Source organism: Callorhinus ursinus, unplaced genomic scaffold, assembly GCF_003265705.2.
Source record: "Callorhinus ursinus isolate GAN/ISIS: 27379988/994484 unplaced genomic scaffold, GSC_fseal_2.0 scaffold19, whole genome shotgun sequence".
Classification (NCBI taxonomy): domain Eukaryota; kingdom Metazoa; phylum Chordata; class Mammalia; order Carnivora; family Otariidae; genus Callorhinus; species Callorhinus ursinus.
Window position 1 is genome coordinate 14150175 of NW_027397081.1, and position 21538 is coordinate 14171712.

Here is a 21538-nt window from a genome sequence, read left to right on the forward strand (position 1 = left end):
CATGGCAGCGTTATTATTCATCCGAGCCAAAAGGTGGAAGCAACCCAAGTGTCCACTGACAAGTGAATGGATAAAAAAAATGTGGTCTATAAATGCAATGGGATATTATTTAGCCTAACACTTAGCCTATTATTCAGCCAGAATGGAATTCTGACACAGGCTACCATGTGGCTGACCCTGGAAAACATCACGCTAAGTGAAATAAGCCAGACAAAAAAAGGACAAATGATGTATTATCCAGTTTCTATGGGGTCCCTAGAACAGTCACATTCACAGAGTCAGAAAGGAGACTAGAAGTTTCCAGGGGCCGGGGCAGGGAGGGGGGTACTTGTCAGGGCACAGAGTTTCTCTTTGGGATCCTGAGAAAGTCCTGGAGGTGGGTGGTGGTGGTGGCTGTACAACTAATGGTGAATGTACTTCATGCCACTGGACTGTGCACTTAGGCATGGATAAAATGGTAAATTTTATGTCAATAAAATGGTACATACATTTTGCCACAATTAAAAAAAAAAAAGAGTCCTTGACTTTGGTGTGTGCTCAGCCTTTTGGAGCATGTAGCTAGATTGCCCCGGACATCATGTGGGGGCCGAGACCTGAAGCCAGTCGCCAGATGGAGGGACAGAGGTGGACAGGACACGTGGTAAGAAGGGGGCATTTTGGAGCTCTGGCTAGGCTGGTGGGAATGAAGGACTGACCCTAATCAGCCGAAAGAACAGCCAGAACTCAATGGCATGAATCTGGGGGCTAGAAAACATACTCTCATCCAAAGCTTCAACCTTGATACACAACCAGACACACACCCCCCCCAACACACACACCCCCCCACACACACAATCCTGATACATCTCACATCCGGAACCACGAACACACACGTCCGGACCCATCAAAGCAAACATCCTGATCCACTTACCTACGTACAGTCAGATAGATTTAGACTCACAGATAGAAACTGACTCCTTGAGCAAGCGGACTTGCCCATCTATAAATTGAGAGACAGCACCCACCCCAGTGCATATAAAAACAACTCGAATCAGGGTTTTAAAGACAATGAAGTTAATCGAAAAGCCCACCTTTTATTATACTAAAAAGTGGTGAGATAAAAAATAATTAAGTTAGTAAAACAGCCCCACTGTTTTTTTTTTAATTCAATGAATGTTGTAAATGAACTGCATTTACGCTCACTGTTAACTCAATAATATGAAGTTTTTAATTTAACATAATTGTTTTGAACTCACTAAATAGGTGTGTGTGTGTGTACTTAATTGACTTGACTTTTTGTTAATGCCTGAATAATGTTTCTCTGCACTTGGGCAGTCCTGTTTGCTAGTTTGTAAATGACAAAATTCCTGAATTCTCATATCTGCCCATGTATATCTACACACACACACTCACACACACACACACACACAGAGACATCTATTATAGACACAAACGTATCTTCAAGAGTGATAGCTCGTCTTCACAATGATGGATACTCTCATGTTACACATACCCATATTGCCACGTACTGATATATACAACACATATGTCCACATGACCAGAGCCATCTATACCATGATGATGATACACACCTGTGCAGAACACCACATAACATACTCACATCAACATATACTGACAGAGGTCTTGGATGGGCATCCAGGCACACCCTGCTATATCCATATATATATATTCACCTATTAATACAAATCTTGACAGATCTTCCTTCCCTCCCTCCCTCTTCTCTCTTTCTTTCTTCCTGTCTCTCTCTCTCCTCCCCTCCACTTCTCCCCTCACCCCCAACAGGCACACTCAGGATTTAAATCAATCTTAACAATATTTCTCTGAAGCATTAAGAAATCAATAGGGCTGATTGCAAATTTATGTCATAAAGCAGTGGCGATCCATCTCACGGAAAGAGTCTTAAAATGAAGTGACTTATCTTTCAAGTGAATCTTTATTTTTCATTAATCTGTGTCTTGGTGTTAAAAAAAAAATCCCCTGAGAAGTCAGGCCAAAATTTATTGATGGGCTGGTTCATTCTGAAGTTCTAACTTTCTAATCAATTTTATTTTTCATTATGAGACTTCGGAGAAATAAATCTGATTCTAAATTTTTATCGACCTCCTGGTCTGAGCTTTGTAGCCAAATGGCTCAGTGTTTTACATATGTATTCATTCCCTGCCCCCACCTCCTGGCTTCCTAGAGTATTCCTAGGACAATGGGTCCAGAACCAGGATGCAGACAGACTTGGGGTTAGACTCTAGGCTTCACCCCCCATTTCTGAGGGAAGCCCTGGAGCCCAGATCTGAATCTGAAGGGGAACCATGGCTCTGGGCACCTGCTAGGTGGGCTGGTTCCCAGGAATGACCAACGGCCCAGCCTGTGCCCCATTTCCATCCTGGTCATTTCTCTAGGGAAGGAAGGAAGCAGGCTCTGCTGTGTGTGTGTGTGTGTGTGTGTGTGTGTGTGTGTGTGTGTGTGTGTGCGTGTGCCTGCATGCGCGCGTGCACATACACAAGAGTGTAGTCTTTTTAAGGAAAATATCACCAAGCCCTTCTGTTGAAAGGCCCAGAGGAGGACTGAAGTGCCTGAGCTTTTCCCATCAGAAGTTAGAGCCAGAAAATGACCTTGAGGTCTGATCCCAGCTGTGGACAAGGCATCCCCCCAAGCCTCACTGTTGAGATGGGAATGCTCCGAGAACATGTATGGGCCCTAAGAAAGCTCTCTGTTCCTGAGCTCCATGCAGTGGGCTGGGGCTCCAGACCACATAGCAGGGGGAGCTGTAGGCAGAGCTGGCAGAAGGAGAAGTAGGTTTCCCACAGAGCAAGGAGCCCAACTCGGGGCTTGATCCCAGGCCCCCGGGACCATGACCTGAGCCGAAGGCAGACGCTGAACGACTGAGCCACCCAGGCATCCCTGGACCACGTACATTTAAGTTCTGCCTCTCTCACTACTTGAATGGCTGTGGGCAAGTCACCTTGCATCTCTCTGCCATGCCCTCCTCTGATGGATGGGGATACAAACGCCTCTTCTGGCCACCGTCCAGGAACAGAGGGTCAGACAAGTTAGCATAGGAAAATACTGGAAGCCTGGAAGCTGAGTGCAATAGGCAGCCATCAGTACCGGCGGCCCTCGTGTGCCCAGGGCGGGGATGTGGTAGTGAGGCTAGAGTTTCCCGGGACAGGATTTACTGATCCTGCTCAACGTTATTCTGATCTGTTTCTCTACCCAGCTGTGGGACCTCTTCTAAGGGTTTTCTTAAGTGACAGGGTCTTCTGATACCCTGTAGAATTCATAGGTCTCTACCCCTTTGAAATGGTTGCAGAACAGACTGGTCTGTTTTTTCTGCAGTTCACCCACCCCCAGAGGAAGGGAGGGCAGTTATTTTCATTCTGGTTTTATAGAGGAGGAAACTGAGGCCTGAAAACACCAAGACTCCTGTGTGCGGCCTCACTGGGATAAAACAGGGGGTCATATCTCCATACCTCCTGGCTCCAGTCACAGGGCCAAGACGAGGGGAAGACCCTGTCCTGTCATCTCCCGTTGTCCACAGGGCCCCCCTGCACTTTGTACAAAATCAAATCCAACTCCTGACCTATTACAACATGTGGGGTTGGGAAGAGAGGCCAGTGTGGTGGAAAAATCGTCTCCCCCTCCTTGGCACTGCCAAGTTCTGAGAGCCGAGGTAGAGAGAGTGGTGGGGGGACCCAAACCCTTCATCCTCCTGTCTTTCCTCTCCTCTGACCTCACCTGTTTAGCAAAAAACAGGCATGAGAATTCTCAGGGACTAGAGACCAGCAAGCTTGCTGGGGCTTTACTCCTGAGTTGAGGAGGGAGGAGGCAGGGAGGCAGTTAGTGGGGAAATGCTTCTGCTCTCGCTTACCTTCCAGGTCACTTGGATACTCTGTGAGGTTACCGGCTGCAAGGTGACATCCATAGGGGGCCCATCGGGAGCTGGTGGATGGAGAAACAACATTACAAGTCAAGTCTTGGAAGAAAAGAGTCCTAGGTCCTCACTCTTACCCTCCTGAGCTGGAGAATTGCTAGGGAACAGAGGAAAAGCTCATACACAAAGGCAGAGAACCTTGAACTGAGCCCCCTGACACAACCACAGGGCTTACAGTTCCTCTCCTTTCTCCACGATTTGCTTAAAAGAGCAAACAATGACAATGAAATATTACTATATATCCAACAGACCGGTAACAATTTTTAAAAAGTTTGATAGTCTCAAGTGTAGACAAGGTTGTGTCGGGGCAGGAATTCTTATATATATCCGCCATGGGGAAGCAAACTGGCTCGATACTCTGGAAGACATTTTGGCATTCTTGGTTAAAGGTAGAAGTATGCTCATCTGATGACTTTGTAATTCTGGAACTACTTATATTCCATAGAGAACTCGCAAACCTCTGTAAGGGTACCGGTACAAAAATGTTCATAGCTCCAAACGGTCAACCACCCAAATGTCCATCTCTATGAAAATAGACCAAGAGGCTGTGGTATAACCATGGCAAGGAATACTACCCAGCACTGAAAATGCACAAATGATGAAACTCACAAAAACAGTATCGATCAAAACAAGGGGGACAAGAAAAATATGTCGAGAATAATTTCATGAATACATGTCACTGGGAAATAAGCAAAACTAAACTATATGCTTTATGTGTATATACAGTATAGTGACAGTATGGGAAAGAAAAGCAAGAAGGGCTGCTGGTTACTTTGTGGGGAGGAACGGTAGGCTCTGGTCAGGAAGGGGCATGGGGAGGACCCCTGGCATGCTGGCAATCGATAGTGAGTGTGGGTTATACTAGTTTCTACTTTATTTTTATTTGTAAAGTTGCACACATATATTATGTGTACTTTTGGTATTATTTTATATTTTACAATAACAGGAGAAACTATAGGGAGAGAAAGCTTGTTTAAACTTTCAGACAAAATCCAAGAAAAAGGTCACGGAAATTAATACAGAGCACTAGTACTCTGCCCTTCGCAGATCTAGCATATCTGTCCTTTCTAGACAGGCTGGAGCCAGAGGAGTGAGAAAGAACCATGGACAGCTCCCCAAAGCCCAGCATCTACAACTCCACCTGGAAAAGGTCAAACAGAAGAGCCTCCGATGATCCAGAGGCAAACACGAATAAATACTTGGGATCTCTCCTTCCCTCTTGTATTGCAAGCCCAACACCAGTGGACAGGGTCGGTGTGGGCCTCAGATGGGCCTGATCCCCAGGGCCATGGGAAAGAACCACAAGGCCAGGTACTCACCAGCCTCCTCAGTGCTGATGGTGAGCTCTTTGCTCGGCTCGCTGCGGCCAATCTTGTTGAAGGAGTACATGCGGATGCTGTACACAGATGCTGGGTGCAAGTCCACGATGTTGGCCTGGTTGATGGTGGGGGAGATGTTGCGTGTGGACTGCTTGAAGTCCCAGGAATCTGGAGAGAGAGCACCCATTTCAAACCACGGCCAGGAAAACCCCACAAACCTTCCCCAGCCCCAAGTCTCAATCTCCGTTGTGGGACCCAGAAGAGGTCCAGCTCTACACAGACAGCAACAAGAAGGCACAGAACTTAACAACTTCACAAAGAGTACAAGGATTTTGTTCCACGAAGATCAAAGAGACCAAGGGATGCCTGAGAATGTGAGCAGCAAATGCCCTGCCTCTCATCTGCCCTGCGCCAGCTTGTGAGTTCAAGCCTCAGATGGGGGTCAGACGATATGTTTCCCAAGGCCCCTTCCAAGATCCCCATTTGCTTGCTAGCCCTAAGGGTGTGATTAGCCAGTGCCGTCCTTCCTGGCCTCCCACACCACATCAGTGACCTGTTGTAGCCATGAGATCCCTATCCACCCAGTGCCAAGGGTGAAGCCGTCTTCTCCCCCTTTTTCCTTCTGTATATGCCTCCATAACTCCTTTCCTTGTGCACTTGTGTGGTGGTGGTGAGTGTTACTTGGTCTTCAAGGGGACAGACCGAGTGCCAGAGTCCCCAGCCCTAACCCTACCCCCTTTCTCTCACCGGCAGGAGAATGCTGAGTCTTTAGGGTCAGGAGCCAACAGAGAGATGAGCATGCTCCTGATTCAACCAAGGGGACTGGCAGCCCATTCCAGGGCTGTTTAACAAAATTGTAGAAAGTAAAAAATACCAGATAAATGCCACTCAGGAATACTGTGACATTAAACATTCTTCATCTCCCGAGGAATCCAGTCATTCATTCGCTGTATTTTTTGCTGTGCACCTACTGGGAGATTCCCAAGAAAAATGGGAAGGGCTTGCAGTTACAGCGATGTCTGAGCTAGGATCTTCTAAACCCAGAATTCATAACTAGATTACTTTATTGGCACTTCACTTTGAAAAGAAAAAAAGGCAGAGCACAAGAAAAAAAGCTGATAGTAGGGCTTGAAAATCTTCTCGGGGCATGTCCTGATGTCACTATTCAGTCTAATTTTCCATGCCTTTTAAATCCACAGTAGAGGATCCTGAAAATTCTCAGTAGAAAAGATTAAATTGCATTCACTGCTGTTTAGTCCCTAGACCAGGAGAGGAGGCAAGCATATTCTAGAAAGACTGTTAGGAAGACTTCTTTTCCTTTTTTTTTTTTTTATAAAAGGCTTAAACCTGATAAATCAGTTCACCAGAAGAGACTATACCATGCCTTCAGATTCTGGTTAATTGAGGTCTTGATGGTTTTCAAAACACCACTTTTAGTTGCATAGGCTCGGCATCTGTGAAGGGCACTGGCCCAGCTCCCCATCTGCAGTTTTGCATTTAATTCTTTGGTTTTATGAGCCAAAGTAACAAATGCCAGGCTGCGGATGCTCAGAAACACATTATTTTCTCCTTGTCTTTTAAAACAACCCAGCCACCCGGAGAGTCACTCTGTGGCTGGCAGAGTTGCAAATACGTGCTCCTACCTGCTGTGGGCACCTCTTTGGTTTGGGAGGGAATGGACTAGCAACGTGGTGGCGGGTGTTCATTTCTCTCTGTGGCCTCCCGGGAGCAGGTGCCAGCTCACACACACATCATACTTGATTTGCCCATGTTTATAGGAGAGGGACAGTAATCATGAGTCAGTGAGTTCATTTTTGATGAGGGCAGGCAGAGGGAGGAGGCCCGCATGATGTGTCTGAACACAGAGGGGCTAAGGAAAAGATGCACCAATATATATACATTTCATTAAAAGAGACCCGCTCTCCGTATTGGTAAGAAAGTCTTGCGAGTATTTAAATGCATGCTCAGAGTTACAGACCATGGGAGGTGTTGTGGATTGAAATTTACATAAAACTGACATTTTCTTCACAATAGGTTCAGAGTATTATTTCCTCATTTCTTTTTACCAGTATCACAGCCACCACGTCCCTCTGTGTGCTTGAGTCACCTGGTACTGATTTGTCCCATTACAGCGGATGTTGACCTCGATCACTTAGCTTAGGTGCTCTTGTCAGCTTCCTCCACTTACTATAAAGTTACTATTTCCCCCTCTGTCATTAAGGAGGGTCTTGGAGGGCTTCACTGAGAGATGTGAATAAACCATCACATTCTCTTCTTACTTTCTCTTTGCTTTGCAAAATGAAGTCTGTCACTTTTGTTTACATGGAGATGCCGGCTTTTGTAGGTTGGGGTTTTAGTCCATCAGGCCTCAGGCCAGTCCATTATATTCCACACTCATGTCACAGACATACTCTTCTTTATTACTTCTTTGTATTTTCAAAAAAAAAGTCTACAAGAATCGCATTATTAATGTATGTCAAGTGTGTTAAGTTTCTATAATATCACTCCGCACACGATACAAATTTTCAAAGAAATAGAAGACTCAGAAAAACTGCTCTAACATATTTTACCTCAAGGTGTTCATCTCCCTGGTGTGTTTGCAAAACACAAAGAATATCATCCAAAAATAGATTTATAAGATTTACACAATTGAAAACAATCTTGATTTCATGGACAGGAAAATTTTCTTTTCTATCACTTTTAGCGTGTACATAGTTCCTATTTTTATATATGTCTATGTGCATAAAATGTTACCATTATTCGATTCATTCTTTCTTGTTACCTTCTTAACGTGTTTCTGTTATTCTTCTCAGTTAACAGAAACTGCTACAGACACTCATTAGGGCTGTCTCTGTGCTTTGGTCTGTGTTCTTTTCAGATAAATTCTAGTTAAGATACATTGGAGTAAAACCCGGGCTTTCCCATTTACTGGATAGTTGACAAAATATATTAAAAAACTGGTAGAAAGATATGTGGTGTATAGTAGATTTTCAAAAAGGTTTGTTGTTGCTATGTTCACGATCCTATTAGGGCTGTAAATTCCATATAACCTTTTCAATGGACCAGAGACATTGGCGTCGCTGGTAAAAAATGAGCTGGTTAAAAATGTGGAAACTCAGGTCCCACCCCAGAACCCCTGATAGAACTCCAGATAGACTCTGGATGTTTCCAAGGTCTCCAGTGTGTTCCTTATGCATTAAAATTTGAGTACACTTCTAACTCACCATAACTTTCCCATCCCAGAAATACACACCATTTATCCTATTGGATATAAATATAACACTCAGAAATGCGTCTGCCTGTGTTGAGGCCTTAATTTTTTAATTTATCTTCTAGAAAAATATAGTCTCCACAGTGGTTTTTGTGGACCATGTGTCATCTTCTTTCCTCAGAGTTAGAGAATATTACTGTGTAAAAAATGATCTTATTGGATAATTTAGGACACTCTCCTAAGTCCCAACGAGTTCTCGTAAGTCTCTGGTTTCATCTTGGGTCAAATGATGAACTCTGTCCAGGGCCACCTGGTAACTTGTTTTGAGATCCAGGGATGTGGCCGTAGAGGTGTCTCATAAAGAGCAGGGAGTGTACACGGATGTCATGTTGGAGAACTTAGAGGAACCTGGCCTCCGTGGGTGAGGAAAGCGTCCCCCAGGAATGCCCAGTCCACTCTCCGGGGGTTTGGCTCCACTGTTTGTGGCATGTCTCCTGGGAGCTTCAGCATCCTATGACAGAGTTTCAGATATCCGCTTTCAAGGACATACTGGGCGTTTGTTGGTATAGAAAACGAAGACTTCGTGATCCTTCATCATAACTTTAAGCTTCATCTTCCCTGAGGTAACCTACATCCTTTACTCAAGATTAGTCGTAATTCTACAAATTGGGTGGCATACATAACATATTGTTGCCCCCATCTTAATGTCCAGTTTCCACACCTTATTTCTGACCCGGTAATACTTAGAAGTGGAACTCAGGATCTGAAATGTTTACTGTCCTAGCAACAGTAAAGGTGCCATCAGAAAACAGTGTTTTGGGAAATCATATCCTAGAATATTCTAATATCCTACAATGTCCTCTCTTCTCACCTGAGCACAACACTGGATTAGAGATTGGGAAATCTCCAGCCAAACTCATGTTCCTTTTTTTTTTTTTTTTTTTTTTTTTTTTTAAAGAAACAGGCTTTGCTGTCTGCAAGCCAAACCTGGTTCCCTTTCTGGAGCAAAAGAAGGAGCCCTGGAATGTGAGGAGAAAGGAGATAAGGGCCACACACCCAGGAGGGTGGGAGCGGGGCCAAGGGTCACAGAGGAAGCCAGACCTTAAAATATGGTTTGGGAAGGTCTGCTTTAATGGAAATGATTTTCTGTTGTTGTCACAGAGGGACATCTGCCCAACTTTTATTGTCTCTTAGAAACCTCCGGGCATCTCCTTCTGCTCAGTGGTCTTCCGCCACATTCACACTGAGGCCCCAAAACCCCTTGGACTGTGAGGGTCGGCATGATCCAGCTGCCGTTCCCTCGCTCGTGGGGGCCTGGGAAAATCTGTGCATGCTTCCTAGGAATTCCATGCTAAGCCATTTTTAGAGTTCTGCGTTGCCTCCATGTAAGAATTGGAGAGGGAAGTGGTTGAGATAGTGGGATTTGGTTTAGAAACCCCAAGAACACTGGAGACAGGTATCATGCGTGTTCTCCTGAGTCACTTCCAATCCTATGGAGGCTTCAGATAGGACCCTCCAAGGTTCAGACTCAGGGATTTCATTATGTCACAATGCACCTCCTTAGAATGAGAAAATTGAATCTTCCTCTGTTCCACTTTGAAATTTCCTTGTTCTTTGTAGGAACTAACTTGGAAATTTCAAGTCTCAGGGTCCTGGGATCGAGCCCCGTGTTGGGCTCCATGCTCAGTGGGGAGTGTGCTTCTCCCTCTCCCTCTGCCTCTGCCCCTACCTCGGCTCGTGCTCTCTCCCTCTCTCAAATAATGAAAGAAAATCTTAAAAAAAAAAAAGAAGTTTCAAGTCTATATGCCCCAGTTCCTCAACAGTAAAAGAGTTTCACATATCTATTCACCTCATAGAATTCTTCTATTGAGGTATAATTAACATATAACATTATATTAATTTTAGGTGTATGGCATAATGATTTGATATTTACATACATTGTGACACTGTGCAGTGATCACTACTTTAAGTTAGCTACTGTCACCACACAGAGTTACAAAGTTTTTTCCTTTTCTTTTCTTCCTTTTCTTTCTTTCTTTTTTTTTTTTAATGTAGGCTCCACACCCAGCACGGAGCCCAACTTGGGGCTCGAACTCACAGTCGTGAGATCAAGAGTCAGATGCTCAACTGACTGAGCCACCCAGGTGCCCCCAAAGTTTTCTTCGTACGATGAGAACCCTCAACATTTAGTCTCTAAGCAACTTTTAAACATGCAATACAATATTATTGTCTATAGTCTCCATGCTGTACATTGCATCCCCAGGACTTATTTATTTTATGACTGGGCATATATAACCCCCGATGTCCTTCCTGCATTTCATCCATCCTCAGAACCCTTCCCTCTGGTAACCACCAGTCAGTTCCCTGCATCTATGAGGTCTATTATGTGTTTGTTTTGTTTTCAAGTGAAATCATATGGTATTCGTCTTTTTCTGTCTGACCTTTTTCACTTAGCATAATACCCTCCAGGTCCACCCATGTTGTTGCAAATGGCGAGATTTCACTCTTTTTATGGCTGAGTAATATTCCATTGTGTGTGTGTATGTGTGTGGGGGTGTGTGTGTCCCACATCTTCTTTATCCATTCATTTATCAATGGACTTAGGTTGCTTCCATATTTTGGCTATTGTAAATAATGCCGCAATGAACACAGGGGTGCATGCATATTTTCAAATTAGTGTTCTTGTTTTCTTTGGATAAATACCTAGAAGTGGAATTGCTGAATCATATAATAATTCTACTTTCAAATTTTTGAGAAACCTCCATACTGTTTTCCATAGTGGCTGCAGCAATTTATAGTCTCACCAAGAGTGTAAGAAGGTTCCCTTTTTCTTCACATCCTTGCCAACACTTGTTATTTCTTGTTTATTCAATTCTTTGAAGGCTGAGGGAGGTGGGGAAGCTGCAGAAGAAAAATCTCAAGCTTGTTGAGGTTGGTTCATGAGGTTTAAGGAAAGAAGTAATCTCTATAAAAGTGCAAGGTGAAGCAGCAAGGGCTGATGTAGAAGCTACAGCAAGTTCTCCAGAAGATCTAGCTCAGATAGTCAGTGAAGGTGGCTCCACTAGATGACAGATCTTTCGGTGTAGATGAAACAGTGATCTATTGGAAGATGCCATCTGGGACTTTCATAGCGAGAGAGAGGAAGTCAATGCCCAGGTTCGAGAGACAGGGTGACTCTCTGGTTAGGGGCTTAATGCACCTGGTGACTTTAAGTTGAAGTCACTGCTCATTTAACATCCCCCAATCCTAGGGCCCTTAAGAATTATGCTAGGGGTGCCTGGGTGGCTGATTTGGTTAAGTGTCCAACTCTTGATCTCAGCTCAGGTCTTGATCTCAGGGTTGTGAATTCAAGCCCCATATTGGGCTCCATGCTGGGCGTGGAGCCTACTTAAAAAAAATTATGCTAAATCTACTCTTTCTGTGCTCTATAAATGGAACAACAAAGCATGGATGCTGGCACATCTGTTTATAACAGGGTTTACTGAATATTTTAAGCCCACTGTTGAGACTTACTGCTCAGAAAAAAGATTTCTTTCAAAATATTACCGTTCATTGACAATGCACCTGACAAGAGGTCTGACAGAGATGTACAATGAATGTAGTTTTCATGCCTGCTAACACAACATCCATTCTGCAGCCCGTGGATCAAGGAGTTATTTCGACTTTCGAGTCTCGTTATTTTAAGACATATATTTCACAAGGCTATACATGCCATAGAGAGTGATTCCTTTGATGGATCTGAGCACAGTAAATAGAACACCTTCCAGAAAGAATTCAGCATTCTAGAAGCCAGTAAGAACATTCATGATTCATGGGAAGAGGTGAAAATACCAACATTAACAGGAGTTGGGAAGAATTTGATTGCAACCCATATGTAGACTTTGAGGGGTTCAAGACTTCAGTGTAGGAAGTACCTGCAGATGTGGTAGAAACAGCAAGAGAACTAGAATCAGAAGTGGAGCCTGAAGATGGGACTGAACTGCTCCAATCTCATGATAAAACTTGAATAGATGAAGAGTTGCTTCTTACAGATGAGCAAAGAAACTGGTTTCTTGAGATAGAATCTACTCCTGGGGAAGATTCTGTGGAGATTGTTGAAGTGGCAACAAAAGATTTAGAATATTACATAAACATAGCTGATAAAGCTGCGGCAGGTTGACAGGATGGACTCCAATTCTGAAAGAAGTTCTACAGTGGGTAAAATGCTATCAAACAGCATCGCAAGCTACAGAGAAATGGTTTGTGAAAGGAAGAGCCCATTGAAGTGGCAGACTTCCGCTGTTGTCTTATTTTAAGAACTTGCCCCAGCTGCCCCAGCCTTCAGCAACCTCCACCTTGATGAGTCAGCAGCTGTCGACACCAAGGCAGGACCCTCCACCAGCAAAAAGATTATGACTTGCTGAAAACTCAAATATAATGGCTAGCACTTTTTTTTTACAAGAATTGTTTTTAAAAATATAATGCTCTTGCACACTTAAAAGACTACAGTATAGTATATGCATAACTTTTATATGCACTGCTTTATCTTGGTGATCTGAACCAGCAATATCTCCCAGGTATGCCTATAATTATTGATAAACATGTACTTATTGCCACTTAATTGTTTTCCACCTGTTTTGTAGTTTCTCTCTATTCCTTCTTTTGCTCTCTTCACTTGTGGTTTGATGACTTTCTTTAGTGGTGTGCTTAAATTCTTTTCTCATGATCTCTTGCATTTTATTTTGTGTATCCCTTAACTAATTATTGTAGTTATAGATATTTTTACGACTTCTCTTTTAGCCTTCATACTAGCTTTATAAGTGATTAATCCACTATGTTTACTATGTTTACCTTTACCAGTGAGATTTTTACTTTCATAGGTTCTCCTGGCATTAATTAGTACCCTTTCTCTTAGCTTGAAGAAGTCCCTTTAACATTTGTTGTAAGACCAGTTTGGTGGTGATGAACTCATTTAGCTTTTGCTTGTCTGGGTAACTCTTTGTCTCTCCTTCAATTCTGAATGATAACCTTGCCGGGCAGAGTATTCTTGGTTGGAATTTTTTTTCCCCTTTGGCACTTTGACTACACCATGCTGCTCTCTTTTGGCCCGCAAAGTTTCTGAGGAATCTGCTGATAGTCTTATGGGGTTTCCCTTGTACATAACAAGTTGTTTTTCTCTTGCTGCTTTAAAGATTTTTCCCTTCATCTTTATTTTCTGACATTTTAATTACAATGTGTCTTGTTGTGGGTCTCTTTAGGTTTATCTTATCTGGAACTCTCTGGGCTGCCTGGATCTGGATGTCTGTTTCCCTACCCAGGTTAGGGAAGTTTTCAGCCATTATTACTTCAATTAAGTTTTCTGCCCATTTATTTCTTCTTGAGGAGCCCTGTAATGTGAGTGTTACTCTGCTTGCTACTATTCCATAGGTCCCCTAAGTTATCTTCCCTTTTACAAATTCTCTTATCTTTTTGCTGCTCTGTTTGGGAGAGTTACACTGCCCTGTCTTCCAGGTCACTGATCCTTTCTTCTGCATTGTCTAGTCTCCTGCTGAATCCCTCTAGCGTGTTCTTCAGCTCTGTGACTTCTGTTTGGTACTTTTAAAATATTTTCTGTCTCTTTGTTGAAGTCCTCACTGCATTCATCCATTCTTCTCCTAAGTTCTATGAGCATCTTTATGACCATTATTTTGAACTCTTTATCAGGTAAGTTATTTACCTCCATTTCATTAAGTTTTTTCCCCCCCCGGGTTTCTTTTGTGTTCTTTCATTTGGAACATATCTGTTTCTTCATTTTGCTTGACTCTTTGTGTTTGTTTCTATGTATTAGGTAAAATGGCCACCTCTTCCTGTCTCGAAGGAGTGGTCTTATGTAGGAGATGAATCAGATTGTTTCACCTTGCCCTAGCCCTTGGTTGTTGTCTCTTGAACCTTTGTGATTATCTAAGCAAAGTTTATTCTTGATAGGTCTCAGTTGTTGGTCTTGAAGGTAGGTCTTGATAGGTCTCAGTTGAAGGTCTTGGCAGACTTTCAGTGTTCCAGAGGGAGGGATCTTAGCACCTGCTGACTTTCAGGATGATTGGAAGCCAGACTCTCAGACAGCAGCTTTTAAAGTATAAAAATACATACAGTACTATGGGACCACAATCACAAACCCTGCTGACCTCCAGACCAGGTCATCTGGAGGTGTCCCCTTGGCAACAGTTGCAAAAAATCAAGGCTCCAGACAAGTGTATGAGCTCCTTATTGGGATGTACTAGTGAGCTGAAGTGAGGCCAAGGGAAAGCACAAAGGTGGCATTCCCCCAGCCCACATTCCCTTAGAACATTTCGGTAGTCTCTAGATGTGACCTGAAGTGTGCCCCTCAGGTTGAAGTTCCAGGACAAGTAAGTAGGCCTTTTTCACAGGAAGACTGGGGTATGTTTCAATCTGCTGTCTGTGTAGTATCCTGGGGGTGAGAGCCTGCCAAAAATGATCTCTCCGATTGTTTCAGAAGTGCTAATATTTACCAAGCATCTGTGATGTACCAGGTGTGGTCTGGACAATGTAAACATTCACCATTTACTCCTAACACCCCCTCATGACATCAGCACTGTATCTCAATGGTATAGGTGAACCCATGTCACCAAGACTCCTTTCTCACTTGGCCTCTCAAGTGTTCAACACTTGAACCTCTCCCTTCCTCTTGAAACACTCTTTCCTTGGCTTCCCTGATAAAACACTCTCGGTTTTTCTCTTGCTTTGGACAATTTTTTCTCTCTTCTTTGCAGATGCATCTTCCCTACCCTACCATTAATGGTTAGATGGAGTTCTTCCAGGCTCCATCTTAGGTTCTCCTTCTCTCACTTCATAGACTTTCCCCACACTTGACTTCTATTTCCATCTATACACAGATTAACTCAAAGATTTATGTCCAGCTGGATGTCTCCTTTGAACTCAAGATTTTTATAGCCAACTGTTTCCTTGACATCTCTTGGATGTTTCAAAGACGTCCACAGTCAACATGTCCAAGACAGAAGTCTTGACCGTACATCCTATAAACCCATTGACTTCCCAGGGTCCCTATCTCAGGAAATGGGATCATGGTATGCTAGGTGTTATTCTTGACTCTTCTCTCTATCAAGTCTTATAGCTTTTGTGTTCCATGTATCTTTTGAATCTCTCCATTTCTCTCCATCTCTATCCCTGCCCCAGGCCAAGCCACTGTCATCTCTCACTTGGACCAGGAAAGTAACATCCTAACTAGCTAGCCTCCCAGAACCCACTCTGTGCCCCCTTCCATCTGTTCTCCATACTGCAGCTGTCATTCATCCCACAAATATGATCAAGCACTTCTTACAGGCCAAACACTATTTTGGCATTGAGTGGTCTCTTCTAACACAAATCTGATACTGCCATCCCCTTGCATAAAACTCTTCAACAGTTTTTCCTAGCTCTTGGGATAACAATGAAATTTCTGTACATGACCCCAGGCCCTGCAACATCTGGCTTGTGTATAACTTTCTGGCTTTATCTTTCACCACTCTTTTCCTCTGAATTCCTACAGCATTTACAGACCTCTTTATTGTCTGGGGCTTGTTGTTTCAGCAGCAACTACCCAAGGAGATGCTAAGCTCCCTGAAGGCAGGAGCCATGTCTAAATCTTTGCCTGTCTCCCTCACTTGGCATGTGCTGGGCACTCAAAACCCACTGTTGGTGTTAGATCAGAGCCCCTTTTTGTCCTTTACTTTGGACTTGGAGTTCCTCTGCATTTTGTAGTCACAATAAATACCCTTTCCTTTCCTTTCCTTTCCTTTCCACACTCAGCTGCCAATCACAGGAGGGTGGCCCCCTTTCCTCTTGTAAAAACCAATCGTTTGCAGGTGGATTTGACCTTGTGTTCCCAAATTATCTTTGATGTTGGCACAAAAACTCTCTCCCCACAGCCCTCCCAGGCTAATGCATCAGAGTCAAATCTGAAGGCCTCTAACTGATTTTCCAAACTTGATCACTGCCATCTCTCTGACACTGAATAGCTTAAATTAGGGGCCCTATTTTCTTCTCTTTCTTTTTCAGCTCTCTCAGAGTACTGAGCTGGCTTTGGCGAATATTGTCTCTTTTAATATTCCTTTTCATATGAGCCCGGCTTACCCAGATTAACATATTTCATTAAGGGCTCTCTTTCCCTTTCTTCATCAAAGGGTTTCTGATGCAAAACATTCTTCTTAAAAAAATAAGGAAGTGGCTGGGGAGATGTCAGTGCCTTCTACTCTGTGGGCTGCTTGCCAGGAGGGGACCTGGAGCCTCTGGTTCTTTAGGAGATGCATTTGCTGTAGAGGGGGAGCAGCTTGGACAAAAGCCACATCTGGAGCATTTAGTTGTCTGCGCCCAGGAAACAAATCCATTCTGCATCTCTGACTTCCTCCTTGCATCACGGCCCGAAGCACCCCCTCCCACCCCCCATGGCAATCTTTCTGCAGCACAGAGAGGAGGTTCCCTGGGTCACAATGACAGCTCACAACATCCCAACACCAGTCCCTCCAACAGCCACGCTCCAGCACACACAGAACGACAGAGCACACCAGGCAGGCTCACCCCATGGTGGCCGGCAGCTCGCACCATGAAGCTGCCTTCTGGGCTTGGAGGGCCATCCTCAATGAACCCATCCCTGCTCCTTGCTTGGGGAACAGAAGCGAAATGTAGTGTCTGCATTTTTAAAACTGCACTGCGCCATCTGATAGATTTGTGTGGACGGTGCTATTTATCATTCAGCATTCATGTATTATTACTCTGCTGCCTGGGGCCAGGAGAAGTCAGCGTGAGTGGGATGGTTTAGAAAGGGCAGACTTGGTAATTTCCCTTGGAAAATTAGCACGATGAGCAACATGGCAGAAAATGTGGCAAAGACAAAACTGTGGCAAAGAAGGGGGTTAGGAGCAGCTGGCCCGGACCCAGCATGGGTGTGGTCCAGGGCAGGAGGAAGAGAGAGGGAGGGAGAACAGAGGCACGGGGCGGACCCCCATGGAGAGGTAGGATGTGCCAGGCTCTGTGCGAAGCACTTCCACGTAAGTCCTCACACTCTCTTAATCCTTACAACCACCCTGAGAATGACCTGCAATTGGTCCCATTTGATAAAGAGATGTCCAAAGTAGCTTGCTAAAGATCACATAGCTCCGACACTTGGTCAACCCAAGTCTTCTGCTTTGAGAATTGTTCTTGTTCCACCATTCCATGTGTGGAAGGAGATATACACACGCACGCACGCACGCACGCGCCCAGCCCCCTCCTTCGAGTCACCCATCTGTTCCCTAGGATACCTTTTTCAGTTATCACGTAATACAGTTTGTGGTATGTTACATGTGATTGGATAATGCTTTGTAATGGCTCGGAAGGCCTGTGCGTGTGCGTGTGCGTACACAGTGTCTGTTCTCACTCCGACTGCACTGTCAGCTCCAAGGGCAACACTGCCTTTTATTTCTTTTTCTTCCCCTACCACATGGCTGCTGCATGATTTTGCAAAAACTCACTGGCACTCAGTCCATGTTGCTGACTGACAGACATCTATTTCAGCCTGCAAGCCCTACAGGACTAGAGACTGCCACATGAGGTATGTGAGTTAGAAGGGAGGGAGGAACTCACGTTTATGAAAGGTTTACCGTAGCCCTGTGCTGGATGCTTTCTCTTTCACCCTCAAAACAACCCCGCGAGGCAGGCATTACCATTCCCACCTTGTGGGAACGCCCACCGGGATAGGGGACAGGTGCCCACCGGGGTGGGATAGTCTGGAGCAGTTCAGTGCAAAGGTAGGGCAAAGGAGCAGGCAGCTGCCCCATGCTCTTGATCCTGAGATTGATTTTTTTCACAGGTGCAAAGCCCTCATTGAAGGGAGAGTCTTCGTTACCCCTCCCTCCACTCTGGCCACCTGTCCTGGGACCCCCAGCTCTGGGGTAGGGTATGGCAGTTGCTCATCTTGCAGGAGAGCCCAAGGGGGTTGGGGAAGACATGGATGTGCCCCGAAAACAGCGCCTTTCCTGCCCGCACCTCTGGCCCTGCTCTCCAGACATGGGAGGTTCTCAGCTTCGCCCGGCTCCGTGGTGCCCCAGGAAAGGTCTGCACACCTTAGAGCGTGGTCCGTGCGGGCGAGCGAGCTTGGGGCAGCATGGGGGAGGAGGGCAGGGAGGCAGTTACAAGGGGCTGGGGGGCAGGGGTGCGAGGGACCCGGGGAGCAGAGCCTGCCGGCCACGGCAAGCCCACAGGGAGCTGGAGTGCGCACCGCCCCTTGGGGACGTGGGCCTGCAGACCCGTCCATTCCTGTCTGGTTCCAGGCCAGCCTCAGGAAGTCTTGAGGCATGAGATGGACACAGTCAGACTCCTCTCCCCTCTGGGCCCTGTGTCTCCGCTGAGGCCCCGCTGCTGCTCACCTCTCCCCCCGCTGGGGCCCTGCAACGGTCTCCTTGCTCCCAGAGGCTTCTCATTTTTCCACGGACGCTGGATGACTCTTTCCAGGCTGCCATGGTACCCAAATCTCTCTCTGGGAGGTCAGACACTATCAGTGGCTCTCAGTGACCTTCCCCAACAAAGGAAAACTCAGCCCAGAGGCCCCCTCCCAACCTGGCCCCAGAACACATTTAGTCCGATTGCGCAAGAACTATATCCGAGAGCCCTCTGCGCCCCACTCGGGCTCTGCCCTTCCCCTTTCCTTGAATCCAGGCCCATCACCTCTCAGTCCTCAAGTCCTAGCTCTCAGTGCAGCGTCTACAGGGACAGGAGAGATGCTTCGCCGGTGCCCCTGTGAGTGGTGGCCTCTGCTCTCGCCACCTTCCTCCCGCACTCAGGGTGGACTCCTGGGTGGCTGGCTGCCGCCTGACTTTTCTCCCCAGCCAGACCATAAGCTTCTGAGAGCAGCTGTAGAGCCCTGTTTCAGAGATGTAGAACTTTGTAGAACCCTGTAGAACTGTGTACCAGAGGTGACTGACCCCAGTGTCCTGGACAGAGCTGCTTCTCAAGAGGTGAATAGGCGACTCAGAGGTTTGCTTTGCCGTGTCTCACTTTGACTCACCTAGCAGCCCTCTGCTGAGCGCCTACCATGTGGTGGGCCATGTGCCAGGTGCTGGGAAGACGGCAGGGCCCGGGACTTTGTCCCTCCAGAGGAGAGGACACCCAGCCAAGCCACTGACCACGTGCTGTGCTAAGGACCCAAGGAAGGGTCTGGAAGGCCTTGGGGGAAACAGAACCTTGAATCTACCCCAAGACCTGGAAAATGAGCTGGAGTTGGTGGTGGAAGGGGGGCTGGGGAGGGCTGAGTGCTCCAGACTCCTTTTTGGCCTTTGATGTTTAAGTTGTTTTGGAAAAGCTTATATAGGCTTATGTGAATCTGAAAGGTACAAAAGCATCCAGAATGAGGAGTAGGGTTTCCCCTCACTCGCATGTTGTTGGGGCCCCCCATGTGCCCTGTCAGGGGAACCCCCATGGCCCATTCTTCACATACCTTCCAGAGACAGTCACACAGATACAAACACGAACCCCTGCAGCTCTTTTGTGGCTTGGTCCACTCCGGGCTTCTTGTGCCCTCTGAGGCCCCCTCCTTGCCATTCCTGCCACCTGACCGTGGGGACCCCATTTCCCCGGAGACCTGGCGGCCTGTCGTTCACTCTGTTCTACAGGGCCTCACAGTGGCAGGCAGCCTCATGGGAGCTAGCGAGGGTCCCAGGGGAGGGCTCTGAAGGGCTACCGGGAGGACAAAACTTAGATTTGGCTTTTCCATCCCCCAGAGACCAGCAAGCACCAGCTCTCTGACTCCCAAGCATCCCCATCATCCCAAACCAGGAGTGCCCAGATGACCTAGCCAAACCCATGACGTCTCTGACCCCACAGACACAACCCATAGTCTCTTAGCCCTGGGCCTTTCCATTGCTTTAAGTCAGACCACCTTGTGGATCTTGGTCCAGGGACAGTCGTGGAAAGAGGGGACTGGCACTCCCTCCCCATCCATTGGGGGTCCATCTGTCCCTCTCACAGAATTCTTAGCCCAACCAGAGTCCCTCCCTTAGGAAGCCACAGGGGCTCATACACTGGTGGGTGCTGGAGTGTTTGCCTTAGATGGGCAGCTCGGAGGCTCAGGGACTGTCCTGCCAGAAGGGCACAGGCAGGGCAAGGGCACAAGGGCCGTGGAGGGCTGAGCCTTCACCCTACCTGATTTGTTCTTGTATTCAATGTCGAAGCCCGTGATGATGCTGTTCCCGTCGAATCGCTGGGTCCAGCGCAGGTTCATGCTCCGGGCCTTCACCTCCCGGATCTCCAGCTCTGGGGGGTCAGGGGGCTCTGGGAAGTGGCAGATGGAAGGAGCAGAAGTGAGGACAGCAGCAGAGAGCTTGACCCCCTGCCTATCTCCAGAGAAGACCAGGGTTCTGTTGTATCCCTGGGGGTTGGTGACAACTGTGGTCTACCCAAGAGTTCTGAACTCTGGGGTCTGGGCAAGGTGGGACTGGGAGGCCCAGCAGCAGGGCTCAGAGCCAGAGAGGGGGCCAAGCTTGGTCTCCTGCTTTGTTACCCTCTCTTCCTTGGCCTGAGGGAGGACAGGTCCTCTTGTAGGGATTTCCTCTGACCTGAGAGCCTGCTTGTCCTCCATGCAGAGCTCCCAACGTTTCCCAGCTCGACTTTCCCTTCTCTCATCTCCTCCAGGGTCTGGGCCCACAAACCCAGATGCCTCCACTTCTGGAAGCAGCAATGTGTTCTACAGTGATGGTGACCATAGTAAACCTTGCTGTCTGAAGTGTGCCTGGAAGGGCCCTTATTGCCCTACTCTGGCCAGAAGGGAGAGTGGACGAAGGCTCTTCCCATCATCCTCCACCACGGCTTGGGTGATGCCCCTGTTCTTGAGGTGGAGTTAGCAGTGGGGACCTGGCTCCCTGGGAAAGGGGTAAGGAATGGTGGGGCAGGTGAGGGTACCTTGCACAGTGAGTTGGATCAAGCCCCGGTCCTCCCCATATGAGTTGATGGCATGGCAGCTGAAGAACACAGAGTCCCCACGGTCAGCTGGCTTGAGCTGGGAGGTGGCCAGCAGGGGCAGGAGGATGGGGAGAGAGGGAGGAAATGGGGAGAGTGTTTTAGAACTTGTCTGCTGAAGCG

The 21538-nt window shown here is 46.5% G+C and overlaps 1 protein-coding gene across 2 annotated transcripts in view; it reads right to left on the bottom strand.

Annotated features, from left to right (window-relative positions):
* DSCAML1 (DS cell adhesion molecule like 1) overlaps positions 1-21538 on the bottom strand; it is a 341143-nt gene that overhangs the window by 35293 nt on the left and 284312 nt on the right. For both annotated transcript variants that reach the window (XM_073903814.1, XM_073903815.1), the window contains 4 exons: positions 21359-21455; positions 20603-20731; positions 5245-5412; positions 3863-3933 (listed from right to left, as the gene is read on the bottom strand). In XM_073903814.1, coding sequence (XP_073759915.1) covers positions 3863-3933; positions 5245-5412; positions 20603-20731; positions 21359-21455 — 465 coding nt within the window. The remainder of the gene's footprint in view (positions 1-3862; positions 3934-5244; positions 5413-20602; positions 20732-21358; positions 21456-21538) is intronic.